Genomic DNA, 25,850 nt, shown 5'->3' with positions numbered 1-25,850 from the left:
CAGAAAAAAAAAAAAAAATGCTCCACAGTAAACTGCTCAAGGAAGCTACTAAATAAACTTTCAGAAAAGTTTAGTAGGTTTTTTTTTTTAAATAGGGTGACGGAGAGATATACCTTTCCCATCTATGTGAATTTAGGTTTAAACTAGATTTCCCTTGGCTGTTATATAAGACAAAAAAACCCACATCACCCTCTTTCACCCCCCCCCACCCCCAAAAAGTGTTTTAATCTATTGAATTTTTGTGTCCTCAGTTGTGTCTGATTCACGGCAACTCACGAACTCTACACAGCCAGGCTCTTCCGTCCATGGAATTCAGGGCAATTTTTTCTGTCCCAGTAAATGCCCACCCTGGGTGATCCAAAGCCAAGGGCTCAGAGGCTCCTGAGAGACTAACTAACTCCTTTCAGCTGAGCACAGAGCTGGCTCCTCACTGGGATGCCTGTGGCCTGGGGCTCCCAGAGGGGAGAGCAGCACTCGCCCCACCGTGTGGTCACTGCTGGAAGTGCAGGCTGCTCCTCACTCCCCCTTGACAGTGTCCCTGAGGGCAGAACAGTGTGAATCGAATCAAGGTGGAAATGCAAACTCCAATGCAACCAACCTTCCCACAAGGTCTCCAAAACCACTCAGGAACAGGGAATTGGAAACTGCAGGGGATGACATGAATGGAGATGGAGACTTGACACCTTACACCGAGTTCACTTCCAGTTATCCCTAGACAAACTTTCCATGAAAACTTGTCACAAATCTAGAAGAACAATGAGCAGAAACCGGACACGTGCTTTGAGTCTTCACACACAAAACTAAAAGGCAGTCCACAAAAAAAACCCAGAGAATACAGTGGACTTTGCAAAATCAAAGATATCTACTGTGGGAAAGACCTCATGACAAAAGCAAAAGACAGGTCATACATCGCGAGACGAATGAGTGGAAACACAAAGCTTATCAAGGATGTGTCTCCAAACAGACAAAGAACGCCAACACAACAAGCCTGTGAAAACTAGGGAAAGGTCTGAAGGGACACCAGACGGAGGAAGACACACACAGAGTATCCCGGATGATGTCCAGCACTGAGGGCCTGAAGAAACAACAGTCTAGTTGCACCCCCTCAGGCCTGTGTGACCGTGGATGAGGCCTCTGTTTCCCGGTGGCTCTGAGACATGGACAGGGAGGAAGGGGAAGAGAAGTCACTTGCATTTCTAATACTCACAGCAAAGTCTTCCAATGAGAAGGGAATTATCACCCCCACTGCCAATGCCATTCACTGAAGTGATACCCACGAGTCCATCTACCCCAGAAGGGAAGGATGGACCTGTTCTCACAAAACGGCGAGAGATGGAAGGAGGAAGATCAAGCCCACACCAATCACTGGAAAGAGAAGCTGTGCTCAGGGCTTGAAAGAATTCCTATTGGGAAAATCATGTCACAGCCCCACATGGCAATCCACAGCTTCCATGCTATTCCTCCCAAAATGCCAATGCATTTTCGCACCGAACAAAGAATTGCAAAGGGGGTACGGAAACAGAAAGGAGCCTACATTGTCAATACAATCCGACGAAAAAGCCCCGATACGGACATCCAAGGTTGTGTGAAAGGAAATTAGACGACCAAACTAGGATCCTCAGGAGAGTATCGGAGAAGGCAATGGCGACCCACTCCAGTACTCTTGCCTGGAAAATGTCCTGGACGGAGGAGCCTGGTAGGCTGCAGGCCATGGGGTCATGCAGAGTCAGACACGACTGAAGTGACTTAGCCGCAGCAGCAGCAGCAGCAGGACAGTATGCTATTGGGAATACAACAACACACACAGATCCAGATCGATGGAATAAAGTTGAGGGTCCAGAAACAAACCCCAGCATCCATGGTCAACTCATCTCTGACACAGACGGGGAGAATATCCAAATGGGAACAGGAAAGCCTCTTCAATCAATGTCCATGGGAAAACCAGACAGCTACATCTGAAGAACGCTATTGGTTTTGATCTCATACCACCTCAATATCGGGGAAAAACCTCACCCTAAAGACTGATGTCATGAGATAGCTAGAAAGAAGCGTAGGTCAAAGGCTCCTTAACATCAGAGTCTCCTTGCCATTTGCTGGGCGGAGGTCGAAATGGGTCTCTTCAAGTAAGGGAAAGAGGTAAACGAAGTACACCACTGGGTTTCCATCCAATGGAACCTCTTCACAACAGAGAAGCTAAGCATTCACAAATGCAAAAGATAGGAAACGGAACACGAGAGACTCCTTGCAAGTGGTGTATCTGAGAAGGGGTTCATATGGAAAGAGACGAAGAATGCACAGCACTCAGATTCCAAGAAACACCACCACCACCCTTGACCCTTCCCCCATGACCAACTCTGACCTAAAGCCTTTCTCTCCCTCTAACCTATCCCTAAAACATAACCCTCATCTAATCATATACATGTGCATCCCTAGCATCCATCCATCCATCCACACACGAGAGAGAAAGAGGAAGACACAGACGGAATTGAGAAAGGAAAAGAGAGGGACACAGCCAGAGAGAGACACGGAACCAAAGAGAGGAAAGGAGTCGATGGTCCAGACTTTTCCTCAATCTGTCTCGAAGGTAGAAGCAATGACAGCGCCCTTCCACCCCAGAAGGGGGAAAAGGACGGAAGGTTTGGAGAGGAAAAGACAAGAACGCAGGGAGCCAGTAGAAGCTCAGCCACCCGCAGAAGCCGAGCTGGGACACTTCAACAGAATCTCAATGGAAACAGAGGACCAGAAAGTTGGCTACTCTTTTCTATAAGAGAGGGAGACCTTCGAGTCTTCCTTTCGGTCCTCCAACTTGGATGCGGGGTCTCAAAACAGTCAGGAGGGGGAGTGCCTTTTCCTGGGTACCACGGCGCATCCAGGCCTCGTTCTGCCCCATTCTGTGCTGTGTCAGCCCTGGATGGAATCTTTCTTTCTGAAGTCTCAGCGCACGAGCTCCACGTGATATCGGCCCCAGGTGGAAAGGCATGGAGCTGCTCGTAGGCCGACAGGCCTAGGAAGCAGATGGGAGAATGACCCCCACTCTGCAGATGGAGAGACTGGGGAAACCCTGAGGGGCATATGGTTGTCAAGGGCCACACCACTTATGAGAAGAAGGAGCCTGGTCTGAGAGCAGCATGGTCCTCGGAGCTCAGGCCCTGGCTGAACCCAGGCCTCCCCAGGGCTGTGGGCTGGGCCGTGTGGGTGTCACTGTGCCTGCACATGGCCTAAGGGGGGTGATCGAGCAGTCAGAAACCCAGAGATTCCCTTGGGAAGTTTTGGGGAAGGGACCTCAGCACGAACCCCAGGAAATGATGTCACCTGCCGGCAACAGAACCCAACAGAACCCGCAATCCGGGTATCCAGGCCTCCAGAGCGGAGAGGAGCCCCCAGCCAGATCACTTGCTGCCAAGATGTTCTGCTGTTTGCCCCTGCCCAGAGGCCGGGGCCTCAGGAGAGCTCACAGGCAGTGTGCGTGGGCACCCTGTCGACGTTGGCTCAGGACACCCCCGAGAGGCCTCTGGCCCTTTGCCCGGAGAAACAGAAAGGTAACACGGGGAGCCCCAGGCCGGGCCAGGCCACCTCTCCCATGCCACCCGGAAACACCGGGTCCTTTGCCTGTGTGTGGGGATGCGGGTTTCTCGGGCTGTGTCCCCCTCAAGGAAGCCCAGGCGGATGTGGGGTCAGAAGCCTGTGGACAAGTTGTGTCCACACCCCAGGGGAGAGCAGGCTGGGCGGGATGGGGAGAGTGTGGGCAGCGCCGGCCACCCAGGCTGACCTCACACCCTCAGATGGGTCTCTTTCCTCCCGGGTGGGGATCTGAGCAGACACACGTCTCTGACCCTTCTGGGAAGAGAAGTTCGAGCAGGCAGAAGCAGCGGCTCCACTGGCCAGGCCCAGCTCGGAAAACTCCCAGCATGGCTGGCTGACGGTCACTGTCGTTGCAGAGCTTCCCACGTGATGAGGCCGAGGACGGGGACACCCCATCCAGCTCCCAGAGGGAGGGGTCGGAGCACCACCCGCCCGCCCGTGAGGCCCAGTGCAGGCTCCAGGTCAGCGTGCCCACGGAGGCATCAGCCCCACCGGGGGAGACGCGGAGGTGGGGAAGGCCTGCTGCCGAGACACCGCCCAGGATACAGCCGGCGGCCCAGTCTGAGGCTGCCACGGAGCTCAGCACACCCGGCTCCGACCCAGAGTCCAGAGAACCCCGGCCTCTGAGGCACCAGGAGGACCTGGAGCCCAGCACGCCAGAGCACAGAGGTGAGGACGCTGGGGCTGGTGCACGGGAGTGTGTGGGGAGGGGTGCTGAGCTACACAGGGACGAGTCCCCGAAAGCTGCTGCTGGGCCTGCAGCAAGCGCTGGCCTCACACCCCCCGCCCCCCATCTTGCACACTTCAGTCCCAAAAGACATCTGACGCTGGGTATTCTTTGGGAACCTCTTGGAAGGTTTCTGTCCCGGGGTACGCACATGCCAAGGCTGGCCTGTGGGCAAACTTTGCTTCTCCCCCAACTCTAGCACTGGCCTCCAACTGGAACCAGGCTCCACTTCCCAGACCTGTCCCTAAAGAGGTGGTGGCTCCAGGTGCAGGACCCAGGGATCCACCGAGGGCAGATGGAGAAGCGAGACTTGCCCTCGCAGAGACACCAGGCCAGCTGGGTACTGGCCAGCACACCGGGCAGATCGGATCTCCGTGCCTGCAGGACCCCCAGCCCCAGGCACTGATGTCCCACCCCCTCAGCGAGAACCTCCACCTCCACGTGCACCTCTACCTGCTCGGGCTTTGGCAAGAGAACCCGAGGCAGAGGAGGAGTCACCGCCTCGGCAGGGAGAGCCTGCCCTGGCTCCCGCGCAACACCCAGATGCCCACGATCACTCACCCAGCCCTGCAGGGAGAAAGAGCCCCCGCTCTGGACAGAGACCCAGAGCCCTTGCCGGAAACACCACGTCCAGGGGAGCGGTCGGCTCTGCAGCCTCCATCCCTGTCTGCTCACCGTGGATGCCGGCAACTCGGTCTGCCCCCAGGGGACATGGAGTTCCTTTCCCCTGAACTGCTTTGCATTTGGTTTCTTTCCACCTTTCTGGTGATGTTTTATTTTTTGTATGGTTTCCTGTATTTTTGTTTTTTAAGTTGGGATTAGTAAACTTTTTCATCATTGTTGCAATCTGGGATCACTGTTGTGTAACTCTGGTGATACTGTGTTACCATCACCACTTTGTAGTTTCAGACCCGTTCGATCTTTATGCCGCACCCCCCAACAAAGCCTGGATTCAAGGCAAGCACGCCCTGTTCATCCCTCCCCCCGATCCTGAACACAATTTCATCTTTTCTTTCTGCATTCCTTCCTATATTCTTGGTGTCCCCAATCAATGACTCTCAGTGAAATGACTGAAGGAGTGTTTTTCGGACTCTCCACCTACTGTAAGACTCCATTGGAGAGTTCTCATTTTTATGTCATTTGAACTAGCCTTTGATAGCTGAAAGGATGGTGTACGTCCTTTCAAGATACCATGTGCCAAACGAAGCCCTTTTGGCAACTGCCATCATTATCTCCAGGCAGGCATTGCTGTTTGAAGGGTGACATCTCAGCCAGAAGGCAGAGGCTGAGCTCCTCTTGTTGCACCAGCTCCCAAAAGAAGCCAAGAAAGGGAGCTGGAACAACAAACCACCCCCATGCCCAGGAAAGCGTTCTTCATGACAGAAGGCTAGAAAATGACCCAACATCCTTGTGGCCCAGAACCACTCTAGAAAATCACTGTTCCATAAAAAAGAGAAACACATGGGAAGTTCCAAGGAGAGGCAATGCCCATGGCCAGTGTACTTGAGAGACGGCCTGACCGCTCCGGGGAAGACACGCACCGACGGAACCCCTTGGGAAACAGCAGTGATAGTCCTCACCGTCGTAAGGGTTTCCTCTGGGGACAACCTGCCCTGGGCACCACACGAGGGAGCAGACCGGCTTCTCTTCCTCTGCCCCCACACCATTCACTCATGAAGGCAGCTCAGGTGTTCTCATGCCCTGCCTGCCTGCCTGCCTGGCTCATCCGTGAGCTGTGACCACCTCCAGGGTAGGACTCCACCTTTTCCTCTCTGTGTACCGTGAATCTGCACACAGTGGGCTTTCAGAACCTTAGGAGACTTGAGCCATTCCCGCTCGAGCCAGAACCCTCCCCAGGAAGGAAAACAGCTGTGGAGTCATTTTGGCCCCAGCACTGGTTCCGAAAGCCTGGCGGCTCCTACAGCCTCTACGGTGTGAAGAGGGAGGTCCCTTTTGACAGAGCTTTCCGGCTCTCAGATCTAAGCTGTTGTTTCACTGTCAGCTGTGTCTTCCGTTGCAGCCAGGTGGGCCACGCTGCTCCAAAGGAGCTCACAAGCTGAGTTTCAAGGGAGGACAGGGATGGCTACAACGTGCTGCAAACTGAGTGAGGGTCCCCACAATCCTCAGCAAAGGTCTGTGGTGTGCAAGTGGGGAGTAGAGGGCCCCCAAGTTCCAAAGGAAGGGAGGTAGTCGGGAGCTAAAGCCCTTGGCTGCTGTGGTAGCAGCTGCAGATGGCAGCTCGTCCACAGTGCACTTCGAATGAGGTCATATGAGCGGGACTCTGGAAATGGCTCCGAAATCAAGAGAAAGGGGTCAGGGTATGTGGGAATCCGGCGGGGGTGGGGGGTGGATGAAGGAAGGTGTCCCTCCTCTCTCCAGTGCAATTTGGTTTGGTGAGTCTCAAAGCTACCAGATGGCACTTCCCAAGTCAGGCCCCCGCAGGACTCAGGGTGGGCTGCCTGCCTCGGCCCCTGCCACAGGGACAAGCCACACCAGTGGCCTCCCTGAGCTCCAATGGCCGGATCTGGGGGGTCCTGTCTGGGTGCACACCTCCTTGCTGTGGCCAAGTTCCCCCCTTCTCTGAGCACCAGCTTCATCCTCTCGAATGAGGACATCGATTGCTACCTTGGCACGTTACTCTCTTCATCCTCTGAAGGCTCATTAGGCTTATCCTACAATTACTAGCTGGCCCGAAGAGATATCTCCTGAATCCAGATTAACCTGGAGTCTCCCAGGCTCATCTGGCATGTCTTCCCTGAAGTCTGCCAAAACCCACACCCTTGCATTTCCAGGGACTCCCCTTAGCCAGCTGGGCAGAAAACCCAGCATGCTTCAAACAAGCTGACAGACAAGTGGGAGAGGACTCACGGGCAGACGGCTTCCCTCAGGTCTCGGGTGAAGCTCTGGGACCACAGCAGCAACGGGCCATCCCAGCCCCTGGGCTCAGCAGCGCCCTCATTCTCAGGCCGGCGGCTCTGCCCTGAGGGGAGCAGGAACGTCACCAACTGCCGCAGGCGGACCTCAAGCCCCTCCCACTGCTGGAGCCTGACCTGCCCCGGCCCCACCCCTTCCCCTACCCCAGCAGGACGAGAGCTCGTCTTCCCCTGGCTTCCAACGGGAGGCCCGGCCCTGGGCCCCGATTGGGCACTGCCCCAGCCCGGAGCCAATCACAGTGGCCAGGGAGGTGGAACGCACCGATTGGCCAGGGCCAGGTCATGTGACCATACTCCCCAGGAAACTCAAATATTACCAAGTTTCCCTAAGAAACCAATGAACAAAATTATCCAGTAAAGGCAAACCGTACTTTTTAATGAGGCCAATGTCACAGAAAAAAAAAAAAATGCTCCACAGTAAACTGCTCAAGGAAGCTACTAAATAAACTTTCAGAAAAGTTTAGTAGGTTTTTTTTTTTTAAATAGGGTGACGGAGAGATATACCTTTCCCATCTATGTGAATTTAGGTTTAAACTAGATTTCCCTTGGCTGTTATATAAGACAAAAAAACCCACATCACCCTCTTTCACTCCCCCCCACCCCCAAAAAGTGTTTTAATCTATTGAATTTTTGTGTCCTCAGTTGTGTCTGATTCACGGCAACTCACGAACTCTACACAGCCAGGCTCTTCCGTCCATGGAATTCAGGGCAATTTTTTCTGTCCCAGTAAATGCCCACCCTGGGTGATCCAAAGGCAAGGGCTCAGAGGCTCCTGAGAGACTAACTAACTCCTTTCAGCTGAGCACAGAGCTGGCTCCTCACTGGGATGCCTGTGGCCTGGGGCTCCCAGAGGGGAGAGCAGCACTCGCCCCACCGTGTGGTCACTGCTGGAAGTGCAGGCTGCTCCTCACTCCCCCTTGACAGTGTCCCTGAGGGCAGAACAGTGTGAATCGAATCAAGGTGGAAATGCAAACTCCAATGCAACCAACCTTCCCACAAGGTCTCCAAAACCACTCAGGAACAGGGAATTGGAAACTGCAGGGGATGACATGAATGGAGATGGAGACTTGACACCTTACACCGAGTTCACTTCCAGTTATCCCTAGACAAACTTTCCATGAAAACTTGTCACAAATCTAGAAGAACAATGAGCAGAAACCGGACACGTGCTTTGAGTCTTCACACACAAAACTAAAAGGCAGTCCACAAAAAAAACCCAGAGAATACAGTGGACTTTGCAAAATCAAAGATATCTACTGTGGGAAAGACCTCATGACAAAAGCAAAAGACAGGTCATACATCGCGAGACGAATGAGTGGAAACACAAAGCTTATCAAGGATGTGTCTCCAAACAGACAAAGAACGCCAACACAACAAGCCTGTGAAAACTAGGGAAAGGTCTGAAGGGACACCAGACGGAGGAAGACACACACAGAGTATCCCGGATGATGTCCAGCACTGAGGGCCTGAAGAAACAACAGTCTAGTTGCACCCCCTCAGGCCTGTGTGACCGTGGATGAGGCCTCTGTTTCCCGGTGGCTCTGAGACATGGACAGGGAGGAAGGGGAAGAGAAGTCACTTGCATTTCTAATACTCACAGCAAAGTCTTCCAATGAGAAGGGAATTATCACCCCCACTGCCAATGCCATTCACTGAAGTGATACCCACGAGTCCATCTACCCCAGAAGGGAAGGATGGACCTGTTCTCACAAAACGGCGAGAGATGGAAGGAGGAAGATCAAGCCCACACCAATCACTGGAAAGAGAAGCTGTGCTCAGGGCTTGAAAGAATTCCTATTGGGAAAATCATGTCACAGCCCCACATGGCAATCCACAGCTTCCATGCTATTCCTCCCAAAATGCCAATGCATTTTCACACCGAACAAAGAATTGCAAAGGGGGTACGGAAACAGAAAGGAGCCTACATTGTCAATACAATCCGACGAAAAAGCCCCGATACGGACATCCAAGGTTGTGTGAAAGGAAATTAGACGACCAAACTAGGATCCTCAGGAGAGTATCGGAGAAGGCAATGGCGACCCACTCCAGTACTCTTGCCTGGAAAATGTCCTGGACGGAGGAGCCTGGTAGGCTGCAGGCCATGGGGTCATGCAGAGTCAGACACGACTGAAGTGACTTAGCCGCAGCAGCAGCAGCAGCAGGACAGTATGCTATTGGGAATACAACAACACACACAGATCCAGATCGATGGAATAAAGTTGAGGGTCCAGAAACAAACCCCAGCATCCATGGTCAACTCATCTCTGACACAGACGGGGAGAATATCCAAATGGGAACAGGAAAGCCTCTTCAATCAATGTCCATGGGAAAACCAGACAGCTACATCTGAAGAACGCTATTGGTTTTGATCTCATACCACCTCAATATCGGGGAAAAACCTCACCCTAAAGACTGATGTCATGAGATAGCTAGAAAGAAGCGTAGGTCAAAGGCTCCTTAACATCAGAGTCTCCTTGCCATTTGCTGGGCGGAGGTCGAAATGGGTCTCTTCAAGTAAGGGAAAGAGGTAAACGAAGTACACCACTGGGTTTCCATCCAATGGAACCTCTTCACAACAGAGAAGCTAAGCATTCACAAATGCAAAAGATAGGAAACGGAACACGAGAGACTCCTTGCAAGTGGTGTATCTGAGAAGGGGTTCATATGGAAAGAGACGAAGAATGCACAGCACTCAGATTCCAAGAAACACCACCACCACCCTTGACCCTTCCCCCATGACCAACTCTGACCTAAAGCCTTTCTCTCCCTCTAACCTATCCCTAAAACATAACCCTCATCTAATCATATACATGTGCATCCCTAGCATCCATCCATCCATCCACACACGAGAGAGAAAGAGGAAGACACAGACGGAATTGAGAAAGGAAAAGAGAGGGACACAGCCAGAGAGAGACACGGAACCAAAGAGAGGAAAGGAGTCGATGGTCCAGACTTTTCCTCAATCTGTCTCGAAGGTAGAAGCAATGACAGCGCCCTTCCACCCCAGAAGGGGGAAAAGGACGGAAGGTTTGGAGAGGAAAAGACAAGAACGCAGGGAGCCAGTAGAAGCTCAGCCACCCGCAGAAGCCGAGCTGGGACACTTCAACAGAATCTCAATGGAAACAGAGGACCAGAAAGTTGGCTACTCTTTTCTATAAGAGAGGGAGACCTTCGAGTCTTCCTTTCGGTCCTCCAACTTGGATGCGGGGTCTCAAAACAGTCAGGAGGGGGAGTGCCTTTTCCTGGGTACCACGGCGCATCCAGGCCTCGTTCTGCCCCATTCTGTGCTGTGTCAGCCCTGGATGGAATCTTTCTTTCTGAAGTCTCAGCGCACGAGCTCCACGTGATATCGGCCCCAGGTGGAAAGGCATGGAGCTGCTCGTAGGCCGACAGGCCTAGGAAGCAGATGGGAGAATGACCCCCACTCTGCAGATGGAGAGACTGGGGAAACCCTGAGGGGCATATGGTTGTCAAGGGCCACACCACTTATGAGAAGAAGGAGCCTGGTCTGAGAGCAGCATGGTCCTCGGAGCTCAGGCCCTGGCTGAACCCAGGCCTCCCCAGGGCTGTGGGCTGGGCCGTGTGGGTGTCACTGTGCCTGCACATGGCCTAAGGGGGGTGATCGAGCAGTCAGAAACCCAGAGATTCCCTTGGGAAGTTTTGGGGAAGGGACCTCAGCACGAACCCCAGGAAATGATGTCACCTGCCGGCAACAGAACCCAACAGAACCCGCAATCCGGGTATCCAGGCCTCCAGAGCGGAGAGGAGCCCCCAGCCAGATCACTTGCTGCCAAGATGTTCTGCTGTTTGACCCTGCCCAGAGGCCGGGGCCTCAGGAGAGCTCACAGGCAGTGTGCGTGGGCACCCTGTCGACGTTGGCTCAGGACACCCCCGAGAGGCCTCTGGCCCTTTGCCCGGAGAAACAGAAAGGTAACACGGGGAGCCCCAGGCCGGGCCAGGCCACCTCTCCCATGCCACCCGGAAACACCGGGTCCTTTGCCTGTGTGTGGGGATGCGGGTTTCTCGGGCTGTGTCCCCCTCAAGGAAGCCCAGGCGGATGTGGGGTCAGAAGCCTGTGGACAAGTTGTGTCCACACCCCAGGGGAGAGCAGGCTGGGCGGGATGGGGAGAGTGTGGGCAGCGCCGGCCACCCAGGCTGACCTCACACCCTCAGATGGGTCTCTTTCCTCCCGGGTGGGGATCTGAGCAGACACACGTCTCTGACCCTTCTGGGAAGAGAAGTTCGAGCAGGCAGAAGCAGCGGCTCCACTGGCCAGGCCCAGCTCGGAAAACTCCCAGCATGGCTGGCTGACGGTCACTGTCGTTGCAGAGCTTCCCACGTGATGAGGCCGAGGACGGGGACACCCCATCCAGCTCCCAGAGGGAGGGGTCGGAGCACCACCCGCCCGCCCGTGAGGCCCAGTGCAGGCTCCAGGTCAGCGTGCCCACGGAGGCATCAGCCCCACCGGGGGAGACGCGGAGGTGGGGAAGGCCTGCTGCCGAGACACCGCCCAGGATACAGCCGGCGGCCCAGTCTGAGGCTGCCACGGAGCTCAGCACACCCGGCTCCGACCCAGAGTCCAGAGAACCCCGGCCTCTGAGGCACCAGGAGGACCTGGAGCCCAGCACGCCAGAGCACAGAGGTGAGGACGCTGGGGCTGGTGCACGGGAGTGTGTGGGGAGGGGTGCTGAGCTACACAGGGACGAGTCCCCGAAAGCTGCTGCTGGGCCTGCAGCAAGCGCTGGCCTCACACCCCCCGCCCCCCATCTTGCACACTTCAGTCCCAAAAGACATCTGACGCTGGGTATTCTTTGGGAACCTCTTGGAAGGTTTCTGTCCCGGGGTACGCACATGCCAAGGCTGGCCTGTGGGCAAACTTTGCTTCTCCCCCAACTCTAGCACTGGCCTCCAACTGGAACCAGGCTCCACTTCCCAGACCTGTCCCTAAAGAGGTGGTGGCTCCAGGTGCAGGACCCAGGGATCCACCGAGGGCAGATGGAGAAGCGAGACTTGCCCTCGCAGAGACACCAGGCCAGCTGGGTACTGGCCAGCACACCGGGCAGATCGGATCTCCGTGCCTGCAGGACCCCCAGCCCCAGGCACTGATGTCCCACCCCCTCAGCGAGAACCTCCACCTCCACGTGCACCTCTACCTGCTCGGGCTTTGGCAAGAGAACCCGAGGCAGAGGAGGAGTCACCGCCTCGGCAGGGAGAGCCTGCCCTGGCTCCCGCGCAACACCCAGATGCCCACGATCACTCACCCAGCCCTGCAGGGAGAAAGAGCCCCCGCTCTGGACAGAGACCCAGAGCCCTTGCCGGAAACACCACGTCCAGGGGAGCGGTCGGCTCTGCAGCCTCCATCCCTGTCTGCTCACCGTGGATGCCGGCAACTCGGTCTGCCCCCAGGGGACATGGAGTTCCTTTCCCCTGAACTGCTTTGCATTTGGTTTGTTTCCACCTTTCTGGTAATGTTTTATTTTTTGTATGGTTTCCTGTATTTTTGTTGGTTAAGTTGGGATTAGTAAACTTTTTCATCATTGTTGCAATCTGGGATCACTGTTGTGTAACTCTGGTGATACTGTGTTACCATCACCACTTTGTAGTTTCAGACCCGTTCGATCTTTATGCCCCACCCCCCAACAAAGCCTGGATTCAAGGCAAGCACGCCCTGTTCATCCCTCCCCCCGATCCTGAACACAATTTCATCTTTTCTTTCTGCATTCCTTCCTATATTCTTGGTGTCCCCAATCAATGACTCTCAGTGAAATGACTGAAGGAGTGTTTTTCGGACTCTCCACCTACTGTAAGACTCCATTGGAGAGTTCTCATTTTTATGTCATTTGAACTAGCCTTTGATAGCTGAAAGGACGGTGTACGTCCTTTCAAGATACCATGTGCCAAACGAAGCCCTTTTGGCAACTGCCATCATTATCTCCAGGCAGGCATTGCTGTTTGAAGGGTGACATCTCAGCCAGAAGGCAGAGGCTGAGCTCCTCTTGTTGCACCAGCTCCCAAAAGAAGCCAAGAAAGGGAGCTGGAACAACAAACCACCCCCATGCCCAGGAAAGCGTTCTTCATGACAGAAGGCTAGAAAATGACCCAACATCCTTGTGGCCCAGAACCACTCTAGAAAATCACTGTTCCATAAAAAAGAGAAACACATGGGAAGTTCCAAGGAGAGGCAATGCCCATGGCCAGTGTACTTGAGAGACGCCCTGACCGCTCCGGGGAAGACACGCACCGACGGAACCCCTTGGGAAACAGCAGTGATAGTCCTCACCGTCGTAAGGGTTTCCTCTGGGGACAACCTGCCCTGGGCACCACACGAGGGAGCAGACCGGCTTCTCTTCCTCTGCCCCCACACCATTCACTCATGAAGGCAGCTCAGGTGTTCTCATGCCCTGCCTGCCTGCCTGCCTGGCTCATCCGTGAGCTGTGACCACCTCCAGGGTAGGACTCCACCTTTTCCTCTCTGTGTACCGTGAATCTGCACACAGTGGGCTTTCAGAACCTTAGGAGACTTGAGCCATTCCCGCTCGAGCCAGAACCCTCCCCAGGAAGGAAAACAGCTGTGGAGTCATTTTGGCCCCAGCACTGGTTCCGAAAGCCTGGCGGCTCCTACAGCCTCTACGGTGTGAAGAGGGAGGTCCCTTTTGACAGAGCTTTCCGGCTCTCAGATCTAAGCTGTTGTTTCACTGTCAGCTGTGTCTTCCGTTGCAGCCAGGTGGGCCACGCTGCTCCAAAGGAGCTCACAAGCTGAGTTTCAAGGGAGGACAGGGATGGCTACAACGTGCTGCAAACTGAGTGAGGGTCCCCACAATCCTCAGCAAAGGTCTGTGGTGTGCAAGTGGGGAGTAGAGGGCCCCCAAGTTCCAAAGGAAGGGAGGTAGTCGGGAGCTAAAGCCCTTGGCTGCTGCGGTAGCAGCTGCAGATGGCAGCTCGTCCACAGTGCACTTCAAATGAGGTCATATGAGCGGGACTCTGGAAATGGCTCCGAAATCAAGAGAAAGGGGTCAGGGTATGTGGGAATCCGGCGGGGGTGGGGGGTGGATGAAGGAAGGCGTCCCTCCTCTCTCCAGTGCAATTTGGTTTGGTGAGTCTCAAAGCTACCAGATGGCACTTCCCAAGTCAGGCCCCCGCAGGAATCAGGGTGGGCTGCCTGCCTCGGCCCCTGCCACAGGGACAAGCCACACCAGTGGCCTCCCTGAGCTCCAATGGCCGGATCTGGGGGGTCCTGTCTGGGTGCACACCTCCTTGCTGTGGCCAAGTTCCCCCCTTCTCTGAGCACCAGCTTCATCCTCTCGAATGAGGACATCGATTGCTACCTTGGCACGTTACTCTCTTCATCCTCTGAAGGCTCATTAGGCTTATCCTACAATTACTAGCTGGCCCGAAGAGATATCTCCTGAATCCAGATTAACCTGGAGTCTCCCAGGCTCATCTGGCATGTCTTCCCTGAAGTCTGCCAAAACCCACACCCTTGCATTTCCAGGGACTCCCCTTAGCCAGCTGGGCAGAAAACCCAGCATGCTTCAAACAAGCTGACAGACAAGTGGGAGAGGACTCACGGGCAGACGGCTTCCCTCAGGTCTCGGGTGGAGCTCTGGGACCACAGCAGCAACGGGCCATCCCAGCCCCTGGGCTCAGCAGCGCCCTCATTCTCAGGCCGGCGGCTCTGCCCTGAGGGGAGCAGGAACGTCACCAACTGCCGCAGGCGGACCTCAAGCCCCTCCCACTGCTGGAGCCTGACCTGCCCCGGCCCCACCCCTTCCCCTACCCCAGCAGGACGAGAGCTCGTCTTCCCCTGGCTTCCAACGGGAGGCCCGGCCCTGGGCCCCGATTGGGCACTGCCCCAGCCCGGAGCCAATCACAGTGGCCAGGGAGGTGGAACGCACCGATTGGCCAGGGCCAGGTCATGTGACCATACTCCCCAGGAAACTCAAATATTACCAAGGTTCCCTAAGAAACCAATGAACAAAATTATCCAGTAAAGGCAAACCGTACTTTTTAATGAGGCCAATGTCACAGAAAAAAAAAAAAAAATGCTCCACAGTAAACTGCTCAAGGAAGCTACTAAATAAACTTTCAGAAAAGTTTAGTAGGTTTTTTTTTTTAAATAGGGTGACGGAGAGATATACCTTTCCCATCTATGTGAATTTAGGTTTAAACTAGATTTCCCTTGGCTGTTATATAAGACAAAAAAACCCACATCACCCTCTTTCACCCCCCCCCACCCCCAAAAAGTGTTTTAATCTATTGAATTTTTGTGTCCTCAGTTGTGTCTGATTCACGGCAACTCACGAACTCTACACAGCCAGGCTCTTCCGTCCATGGAATTCAGGGCAATTTTTTCTGTCCCAGTAAATGCCCACCCTGGGTGATCCAAAGCCAAGGGCTCAGAGGCTCCTGAGAGACTAACTAACTCCTTTCAGCTGAGCACAGAGCTGGCTCCTCACTGGGATGCCTGTGGCCTGGGGCTCCCAGAGGGGAGAGCAGCACTCGCCCCACCGTGTGGTCACTGCTGGAAGTGCAGGCTGCTCCTCACTCCCCCTTGACAGTGTCCCTGAGGGCAGAACAGTGTGAATCGAATCAAGGTGGAAATGCAAACTCCAATGCAACCAACCTTCCCACAAGGTCTCCAAAACCACTCAGGAACAGGGAATTGGAAACTGCAGGGGATGACATGAATGGAGATGGAGACTTGACACCTTACACCGAGTTCACTTCCAGTTATCCCTAGACAAACTTTCCATGAAAACTTGTCACAAATCTAGAAGAACAATGAGCAGAAACCGGACACGTGCTTTGAGTCTTCACACACAAAACTAAAAGGCAGTCCACAAAAAAAACCCAGAGAATACAGTGGACTTTGCAAAATCAAAGATATCTACTGTGGGAAAGACCTCATGACAAAAGCAAAAGACAGGTCATACATCGCGAGACGAATGAGTGGAAACACAAAGCTTATCAAGGATGTGTCTCCAAACAGACAAAGAACGCCAACACAACAAGCCTGTGAAAACTAGGGAAAGGTCTGAAGGGACACCAGACGGAGGAAGACACACACAGAGTATCCCGGATGATGTCCAGCACTGAGGGCCTGAAGAAACAACAGTCTAGTTGCACCCCCTCAGGCCTGTGTGACCGTGGATGAGGCCTCTGTTTCCCGGTGGCTCTGAGACATGGACAGGGAGGAAGGGGAAGAGAAGTCACTTGCATTTCTAATACTCACAGCAAAGTCTTCCAATGAGAAGGGAATTATCACCCCCACTGCCAATGCCATTCACTGAAGTGATACCCACGAGTCCATCTACCCCAGAAGGGAAGGATGGACCTGTTCTCACAAAACGGCGAGAGATGGAAGGAGGAAGATCAAGCCCACACCAATCACTGGAAAGAGAAGCTGTGCTCAGGGCTTGAAAGAATTCCTATTGGGAAAATCATGTCACAGCCCCACATGGCAATCCACAGCTTCCATGCTATTCCTCCCAAAATGCCAATGCATTTTCGCACCGAACAAAGAATTGCAAAGGGGGTACGGAAACAGAAAGGAGCCTACATTGTCAATACAATCCGACGAAAAAGCCCCGATACGGACATCCAAGGTTGTGTGAAAGGAAATTAGACGACCAAACTAGGATCCTCAGGAGAGTATCGGAGAAGGCAATGGCGACCCACTCCAGTACTCTTGCCTGGAAAATGTCCTGGACGGAGGAGCCTGGTAGGCTGCAGGCCATGGGGTCATGCAGAGTCAGACACGACTGAAGTGACTTAGCCGCAGCAGCAGCAGCAGCAGGACAGTATGCTATTGGGAATACAACAACACACACAGATCCAGATCGATGGAATAAAGTTGAGGGTCCAGAAACAAACCCCAGCATCCATGGTCAACTCATCTCTGACACAGACGGGGAGAATATCCAAATGGGAACAGGAAAGCCTCTTCAATCAATGTCCATGGGAAAACCAGACAGCTACATCTGAAGAACGCTATTGGTTTTGATCTCATACCACCTCAATATCGGGGAAAAACCTCACCCTAAAGACTGATGTCATGAGATAGCTAGAAAGAAGCGTAGGTCAAAGGCTCCTTAACATCAGAGTCTCCTTGCCATTTGCTGGGCGGAGGTCGAAATGGGTCTCTTCAAGTAAGGGAAAGAGGTAAACGAAGTACACCACTGGGTTTCCATCCAATGGAACCTCTTCACAACAGAGAAGCTAAGCATTCACAAATGCAAAAGATAGGAAACGGAACACGAGAGACTCCTTGCAAGTGGTGTATCTGAGAAGGGGTTCATATGGAAAGAGACGAAGAATGCACAGCACTCAGATTCCAAGAAACACCACCACCACCCTTGACCCTTCCCCCATGACCAACTCTGACCTAAAGCCTTTCTCTCCCTCTAACCTATCCCTAAAACATAACCCTCATCTAATCATATACATGTGCATCCCTAGCATCCATCCATCCATCCACACACGAGAGAGAAAGAGGAAGACACAGACGGAATTGAGAAAGGAAAAGAGAGGGACACAGCCAGAGAGAGACACGGAACCAAAGAGAGGAAAGGAGTCGATGGTCCAGACTTTTCCTCAATCTGTCTCGAAGGTAGAAGCAATGACAGCGCCCTTCCACCCCAGAAGGGGGAAAAGGACGGAAGGTTTGGAGAGGAAAAGACAAGAACGCAGGGAGCCAGTAGAAGCTCAGCCACCCGCAGAAGCCGAGCTGGGACACTTCAACAGAATCTCAATGGAAACAGAGGACCAGAAAGTTGGCTACTCTTTTCTATAAGAGAGGGAGACCTTCGAGTCTTCCTTTCGGTCCTCCAACTTGGATGCGGGGTCTCAAAACAGTCAGGAGGGGGAGTGCCTTTTCCTGGGTACCACGGCGCATCCAGGCCTTGTTCTGCCCCATTCTGTGCTGTGTCAGCCCTGGATGGAATCTTTCTTTCTGAAGTCTCAGCGCACGAGCTCCACGTGATATCGGCCCCAGGTGGAAAGGCATGGAGCTGCTCGTAGGCCGACAGGCCTAGGAAGCAGATGGGAGAATGACCCCCACTCTGCAGATGGAGAGACTGGGGAAACCCTGAGGGGCATATGGTTGTCAAGGGCCACACCACTTATGAGAAGAAGGAGCCTGGTCTGAGAGCAGCATGGTCCTCGGAGCTCAGGCCCTGGCTGAACCCAGGCCTCCCCAGGGCTGTGGGCTGGTCCGTGTGGGTGTCACTGTGCCTGCACATGGCCTAAGGGGGGTGATCGAGCAGTCAGAAACCCAGAGATTCCCTTGGGAAGTTTTGGGGAAGGGACCTCAGCACGAACCCCAGGAAATGATGTCACCTGCCGGCAACAGAACCCAACAGAACCCGCAATCCGGGTATCCAGGCCTCCAGAGCGGAGAGGAGCCCCCAGCCAGATCACTTGCTGCCAAGATGTTCTGCTGTTTGCCCCTGCCCAGAGGCCGGGGCCTCAGGAGAGCTCACAGGCAGTGTGCGTGGGCACCCTGTCGACGTTGGCTCAGGACACCCCCGAGAGGCCTCTGGCCCTTTGCCCGGAGAAACAGAAAGGTAACACGGGGAGCCCCAGGCCGGGCCAGGCCACCTCTCCCATGCCACCCGGAAACACCGGGTCCTTTGCCTGTGTGTGGGGATGCGGGTTTCTCGGGCTGTGTCCCCCTCAAGGAAGCCCAGGCGGATGTGGGGTCAGAAGCCTGTGGACAAGTTGTGTCCACACCCCAGGGGAGAGCAGGCTGGGCGGGATGGGGAGAGTGTGGGCAGCGCCGGCCACCCAGGCTGACCTCACACCCTCAGATGGGTCTCTTTCCTCCCGGGTGGGGATCTGAGCAGACACACGTCTCTGACCCTTCTGGGAAGAGAAGTTCGAGCAGGCAGAAGCAGCGGCTCCACTGGCCAGGCCCAGCTCGGAAAACTCCCAGCATGGCTGGCTGACGGTCACTGTCGTTGCAGAGCTTCCCACGTGATGAGGCCGAGGACGGGGACACCCCATCCAGCTCCCAGAGGGAGGGGTCGGAGCACCACCCGCCCGCCCGTGAGGCCCAGTGCAGGCTCCAGGTCAGCGTGCCCACGGAGGCATCAGCCCCACCGGGGGAGACGCGGAGGTGGGGAAGGCCTGCTGCCGAGACACCGCCCAGGATACAGCCGGCGGCCCAGTCTGAGGCTGCCACGGAGCTCAGCACACCCGGCTCCGACCCAGAGTCCAGAGAACCCCGGCCTCTGAGGCACCAGGAGGACCTGGAGCCCAGCACGCCAGAGCACAGAGGTGAGGACGCTGGGGCTGGTGCACGGGAGTGTGTGGGGAGGGGTGCTGAGCTACACAGGGACGAGTCCCCGAAAGCTGCTGCTGGGCCTGCAGCAAGCGCTGGCCTCACACCCCCCGCCCCCCATCTTGCACACTTCAGTCCCAAAAGACATCTGACGCTGGGTATTCTTTGGGAACCTCTTGGAAGGTTTCTGTCCCGGGGTACGCACATGCCAAGGCTGGCCTGTGGGCAAACTTTGCTTCTCCCCCAACTCTAGCACTGGCCTCCAACTGGAACCAGGCTCCACTTCCCAGACCTGTCCCTAAAGAGGTGGTGGCTCCAGGTGCAGGACCCAGGGATCCACCGAGGGCAGATGGAGAAGCGAGACTTGCCCTCGCAGAGACACCAGGCCAGCTGGGTACTGGCCAGCACACCGGGCAGATCGGATCTCCGTGCCTGCAGGACCCCCAGCCCCAGGCACTGATGTCCCACCCCCTCAGCGAGAACCTCCACCTCCACGTGCACCTCTACCTGCTCGGGCTTTGGCAAGAGAACCCGAGGCAGAGGAGGAGTCACCGCCTCGGCAGGGAGAGCCTGCCCTGGCTCCCGCGCAACACCCAGATGCCCACGATCACTCACCCAGCCCTGCAGGGAGAAAGAGCCCCCGCTCTGGACAGAGACCCAGAGCCCTTGCCGGAAACACCACGTCCAGGGGAGCGGTCGGCTCTGCAGCCTCCATCCCTGTCTGCTCACCGTGGATGCCGGCAACTCGGTCTGCCCCCAGGGGACATGGAGTTCCTTTCCCCTGAACTGCTTTGCATTTGGTTTCTTTCCACCTTTCTGGTGATGTTTTATTTTTTGTATAGTTTCCTGTATTTTTGTTTTTTAAGTTGGGATTAGTAAACTTTTTCATCATTGTTGCAATCTGGGATCACTGTTGTGTAACTCTGGTGATACTGTGTTACCATCACCACTTTGTAGTTTCAGACCCGTTCGATCTTTATGCCCCACCCCCCAACAAAGCCTGGATTCAAGGCAAGCACGCCCTGTTCATCCCTCCCCCCGATCCTGAACACAATTTCATCTTTTCTTTCTGCATTCCTTCCTATATTCTTGGTGTCCCCAATCAATGACTCTCAGTGAAATGACTGAAGGAGTGTTTTTCGGACTCTCCCCCTACTGTAAGACTCCATTGGAGAGTTCTCATTTTTATGTCATTTGAACTAGCCTTTGATAGCTGAAAGGACGGTGTACGTCCTTTCAAGATACCATGTGCCAAACGAAGCCCTTTTGGCAACTGCCATCATTATCTCCAGGCAGGCATTGCTGTTTGAAGGGTGACATCTCAGCCAGAAGGCAGAGGCTGAGCTCCTCTTGTTGCACCAGCTCCCAAAAGAAGCCAAGAAAGGGAGCTGGAACAACAAACCACCCCCATGCCCAGGAAAGCGTTCTTCATGACAGAAGGCTAGAAAATGACCCAACATCCTTGTGGCCCAGAACCACTCTAGAAAATCACTGTTCCATAAAAAAGAGAAACACATGGGAAGTTCCAAGGAGAGGCAATGCCCATGGCCAGTGTACTTGAGAGACGGCCTGACCGCTCCGGGGAAGACACGCACCGACGGAACCCCTTGGGAAACAGCAGTGATAGTCCTCACCGTCGTAAGGGTTTCCTCTGGGGACAACCTGCCCTGGGCACCACACGAGGGAGCAGACCGGCTTCTCTTCCTCTGCCCCCACACCATTCACTCATGAAGGCAGCTCAGGTGTTCTCATGCCCTGCCTGCCTGCCTGCCTGGCTCATCCGTGAGCTGTGACCACCTCCAGGGTAGGACTCCACCTTTTCCTCTCTGTGTACCGTGAATCTGCACACAGTGGGCTTTCAGAACCTTAGGAGACTTGAGCCATTCCCGCTCGAGCCAGAACCCTCCCCAGGAAGGAAAACAGCTGTGGAGTCATTTTGGCCCCAGCACTGGTTCCGAAAGCCTGGCGGCTCCTACAGCCTCTACGGTGTGAAGAGGGAGGTCCCTTTTGACAGAGCTTTCCGGCTCTCAGATCTAAGCTGTTGTTTCACTGTCAGCTGTGTCTTCCGTTGCAGCCAGGTGGGCCACGCTGCTCCAAAGGAGCTCACAAGCTGAGTTTCAAGGGAGGACAGGGATGGCTACAACGTGCTGCAAACTGAGTGAGGGTCCCCACAATCCTCAGCAAAGGTCTGTGGTGTGCAAGTGGGGAGTAGAGGGCCCCCAAGTTCCAAAGGAAGGGAGGTAGTCGGGAGCTAAAGCCCTTGGCTGCTGTGGTAGCAGCTGCAGATGGCAGCTCGTCCACAGTGCACTTCGAATGAGGTCATATGAGCGGGACTCTGGAAATGGCTCCGAAATCAAGAGAAAGGGGTCAGGGTATGTGGGAATCCGGCGGGGGTGGGGGGTGGATGAAGGAAGGTGTCCCTCCTCTCTCCAGTGCAATTTGGTTTGGTGAGTCTCAAAGCTACCAGATGGCACTTCCCAAGTCAGGCCCCCGCAGGAATCAGGGTGGGCTGCCTGCCTCGGCCCCTGCCACAGGGACAAGCCACACCAGTGGCCTCCCTGAGCTCCAATGGCCGGATCTGGGGGGTCCTGTCTGGGTGCACACCTCCTTGCTGTGGCCAAGTTCCCCCCTTCTCTGAGCACCAGCTTCATCCTCTCGAATGAGGACATCGATTGCTACCTTGGCACGTTACTCTCTTCATCCTCTGAAGGCTCATTAGGCTTATCCTACAATTACTAGCTGGCCCGAAGAGATATCTCCTGAATCCAGATTAACCTGGAGTCTCCCAGGCTCATCTGGCATGTCTTCCCTGAAGTCTGCCAAAACCCACACCCTTGCATTTCCAGGGACTCCCCTTAGCCAGCTGGGCAGAAAACCCAGCATGCTTCAAACAAGCTGACAGACAAGTGGGAGAGGACTCACGGGCAGACGGCTTCCCTCAGGTCTCGGGTGGAGCTCTGGGACCACAGCAGCAACGGGCCATCCCAGCCCCTGGGCTCAGCAGCGCCCTCATTCTCAGGCCGGCGCCTCTGCCCTGAGGGGAGCAGGAACGTCACCAACTGCCGCAGGCGGACCTCAAGCCCCTCCCACTGCTGGAGCCTGACCTGCCCCGGCCCCACCCCTTCCCCTACCCCAGCAGGACGAGAGCTCGTCTTCCCCTGGCTTCCAACGGGAGGCCCGGCCCTGGGCCCCGATTGGGCACTGCCCCAGCCCGGAGCCAATCACAGTGGCCAGGGAGGTGGAACGCACCGATTGGCCAGGGCCAGGTCATGTGACCATACTCCCCAGGAAACTCAAATATTACCAAGGTTCCCTAAGAAACCAATGAACAAAATTATCCAGTAAAGGCAAACCGTACTTTTTAATGAGGCCAATGTCACAGAAAAAAAAAAAAAAATGCTCCACAGTAAACTGCTCAAGGAAGCTACTAAATAAACTTTCAGAAAAGTTTAGTAGGTTTTTTTTTTTTTTAAATAGGGTGACGGAGAGATATACCTTTCCCATCTATGTGAATTTAGGTTTAAACTAGATTTCCCTTGGCTGTTATATAAGACAAAAAAACCCACATCACCCTCTTTCACTCCCCCCCACCCCCAAAAAGTGTTTTAATCTATTGAATTTTTGTGTCCTCAGTTGTGTCTGATTCACGGCAACTCACGAACTCTACACAGCCAGGCTCTTCCGTCCATGGAATTCAGGGCAATTTTTTCTGTCCCAGTAAATGCCCACCCTGGGTGATCCAAAGCCAAGGGCTCAGAGGCTCCTGAGAGACTAACTAACTCCTTTCAGCTGAGCACAGAGCTGGCTCCTCACTGGGATGCCTGTGGCCTGGGGCTCCCAGAGGGGAGAGCAGCACTCGCCCCACCGTGTGGTCACTGCTGGAAGTGCAGGCTGCTCCTCACTCCCCCTTGACAGTGTCCCTGAGGGCAGAACAGTGTGAATCGAATCAAGGTGGAAATGCAAACTCCAATGCAACCAACCTTCCCACAAGGTCTCCAAAACCACTCAGGAACAGGGAATTGGAAACTGCAGGGGATGACATGAATGGAGATGGAGACTTGACACCTTACACCGAGTTCAATTCCAATTATCCCTAGACAAACTTTCCATGAAAACTTGTCACAAATCTAGAAGAACAATGAGCAGAAACCGGACACGTGCTTTGAGTCTTCACACACAAAACTAAAAGGCAGTCCACAAAAAAAACCCAGAGAATACAGTGGACTTTGCAAAATCAAAGATATCTACTGTGGGAAAGACCTCATGACAAAAGCAAAAGACAGGTCATACATCGCGAGACGAATGAGTGGAAACACAAAGCTTATCAAGGATGTGTCTCCAAACAGACAAAGAACGCCAACACAACAAGCCTGTGAAAACTAGGGAAAGGTCTGAAGGGACACCAGACGGAGGAAGACACACACAGAGTATCCCGGATGATGTCCAGCACTGAGGGCCTGAAGAAACAACAGTCTAGTTGCACCCCCTCAGGCCTGTGTGACCGTGGATGAGGCCTCTGTTTCCCGGTGGCTCTGAGACATGGACAGGGAGGAAGGGGAAGAGAAGTCACTTGCATTTCTAATACTCACAGCAAAGTCTTCCAATGAGAAGGGAATTATCACCCCCACTGCCAATGCCATTCACTGAAGTGATACCCACGAGTCCATCTACCCCAGAAGGGAAGGATGGACCTGTTCTCACAAAACGGCGAGAGATGGAAGGAGGAAGATCAAGCCCACACCAATCACTGGAAAGAGAAGCTGTGCTCAGGGCTTGAAAGAATTCCTATTGGGAAAATCATGTCACAGCCCCACATGGCAATCCACAGCTTCCATGCTATTCCTCCCAAAATGCCAATGCATTTTCACACCGAACAAAGAATTGCAAAGGGGGTACGGAAACAGAAAGGAGCCTACATTGTCAATACAATCCGACGAAAAAGCCCCGATACGGACATCCAAGGTTGTGTGAAAGGAAATTAGACGACCAAACTAGGATCCTCAGGAGAGTATCGGAGAAGGCAATGGCGACCCACTCCAGTACTCTTGCCTGGAAAATGTCCTGGACGGAGGAGCCTGGTAGGCTGCAGGCCATGGGGTCATGCAGAGTCAGACACGACTGAAGTGACTTAGCCGCAGCAGCAGCAGCAGCAGGACAGTATGCTATTGGGAATACAACAACACACACAGATCCAGATCGATGGAATAAAGTTGAGGGTCCAGAAACAAACCCCAGCATCCATGGTCAACTCATCTCTGACACAGACGGGGAGAATATCCAAATGGGAACAGGAAAGCCTCTTCAATCAATGTCCATGGGAAAACCAGACAGCTACATCTGAAGAACGCTATTGGTTTTGATCTCATACCACCTCAATATCGGGGAAAAACCTCACCCTAAAGACTGATGTCATGAGATAGCTAGAAAGAAGCGTAGGTCAAAGGCTCCTTAACATCAGAGTCTCCTTGCCATTTGCTGGGCGGAGGTCGAAATGGGTCTCTTCAAGTAAGGGAAAGAGGTAAACGAAGTACACCACTGGGTTTCCATCCAATGGAACCTCTTCACAACAGAGAAGCTAAGCATTCACAAATGCAAAAGATAGGAAACGGAACACGAGAGACTCCTTGCAAGTGGTGTATCTGAGAAGGGGTTCATATGGAAAGAGACGAAGAATGCACAGCACTCAGATTCCAAGAAACACCACCACCACCCTTGACCCTTCCCCCATGACCAACTCTGACCTAAAGCCTTTCTCTCCCTCTAACCTATCCCTAAAACATAACCCTCATCTAATCATATACATGTGCATCCCTAGCATCCATCCATCCATCCACACACGAGAGAGAAAGAGGAAGACACAGACGGAATTGAGAAAGGAAAAGAGAGGGACACAGCCAGAGAGAGACACGGAACCAAAGAGAGGAAAGGAGTCGATGGTCCAGACTTTTCCTCAATCTGTCTCGAAGGTAGAAGCAATGACAGCGCCCTTCCACCCCAGAAGGGGGAAAAGGACGGAAGGTTTGGAGAGGAAAAGACAAGAACGCAGGGAGCCAGTAGAAGCTCAGCCACCCGCAGAAGCCGAGCTGGGACACTTCAACAGAATCTCAATGGAAACAGAGGACCAGAAAGTTGGCTACTCTTTTCTATAAGAGAGGGAGACCTTCGAGTCTTCCTTTCGGTCCTCCAACTTGGATGCGGGGTCTCAAAACAGTCAGGAGGGGGAGTGCCTTTTCCTGGGTACCACGGCGCATCCAGGCCTCGTTCTGCCCCATTCTGTGCTGTGTCAGCCCTGGATGGAATCTTTCTTTCTGAAGTCTCAGCGCACGAG

General features: G+C 54.0%; 2 protein-coding genes and 1 long non-coding RNA gene across 4 annotated transcripts in view; 2 read left to right on the top strand and 1 right to left on the bottom strand.

The window, feature by feature from the left end:
* LOC145527776 (uncharacterized) overlaps nt 1-25,850 on the bottom strand; it is a 681,763-nt gene that overhangs the window by 559,966 nt on the left and 95,947 nt on the right. Inside the window, exons 14-16 of the long non-coding RNA XR_014069857.1 lie at nt 22,445-22,556; nt 14,811-14,922; nt 7,178-7,289 (exon numbers count right to left, since the gene is read on the bottom strand). This is a non-coding gene — a long non-coding RNA (uncharacterized LOC145527776). The remainder of the gene's footprint in view (nt 1-7,177; nt 7,290-14,810; nt 14,923-22,444; nt 22,557-25,850) is intronic.
* On the top strand, nt 175-5,155 carry LOC145527688 (uncharacterized). Its single transcript, XM_081545744.1, has 3 exons — nt 175-3,539; nt 3,939-4,251; nt 4,509-5,155. The coding sequence occupies exons 1-3, from the start codon at nt 3,129-3,131 to the stop codon at nt 5,129-5,131; spliced, it is 1,347 nt and encodes a 448-aa protein (XP_081401870.1). The 5' UTR covers nt 175-3,128; the 3' UTR covers nt 5,132-5,155.
* Nucleotides 5,087-24,724, top strand: LOC145527707 (uncharacterized). Of its 2 annotated transcripts, none has more exons than XM_081545767.1 (3): nt 5,087-11,172; nt 11,572-11,884; nt 12,142-12,788. In XM_081545767.1, exons 1-3 carry the CDS (start codon nt 10,762-10,764, stop codon nt 12,762-12,764), a joined length of 1,347 nt encoding a protein of 448 aa, XP_081401893.1. In that variant the 5' UTR covers nt 5,087-10,761; the 3' UTR covers nt 12,765-12,788. The 2 variants fall into 2 exon arrangements, with proteins under 2 accessions (XP_081401893.1, XP_081401894.1); XM_081545768.1 differs by lacking the exon at nt 12,142-12,788 and adding an exon at nt 19,776-24,724 and having other exon boundaries at nt 11,031-11,172.

Source organism: Giraffa tippelskirchi, chromosome 11 (genome assembly GCF_054371585.1).
Source record: "Giraffa tippelskirchi isolate mGirTip1 chromosome 11, T2T-mGirTip1v1.2.pri, whole genome shotgun sequence".
Taxonomy (NCBI): domain Eukaryota; kingdom Metazoa; phylum Chordata; class Mammalia; order Artiodactyla; family Giraffidae; genus Giraffa; species Giraffa tippelskirchi.
The sequence above is the reverse complement of the archived record's forward strand: the minus strand, read 5'-3'. Positions and strand labels throughout refer to the sequence as shown.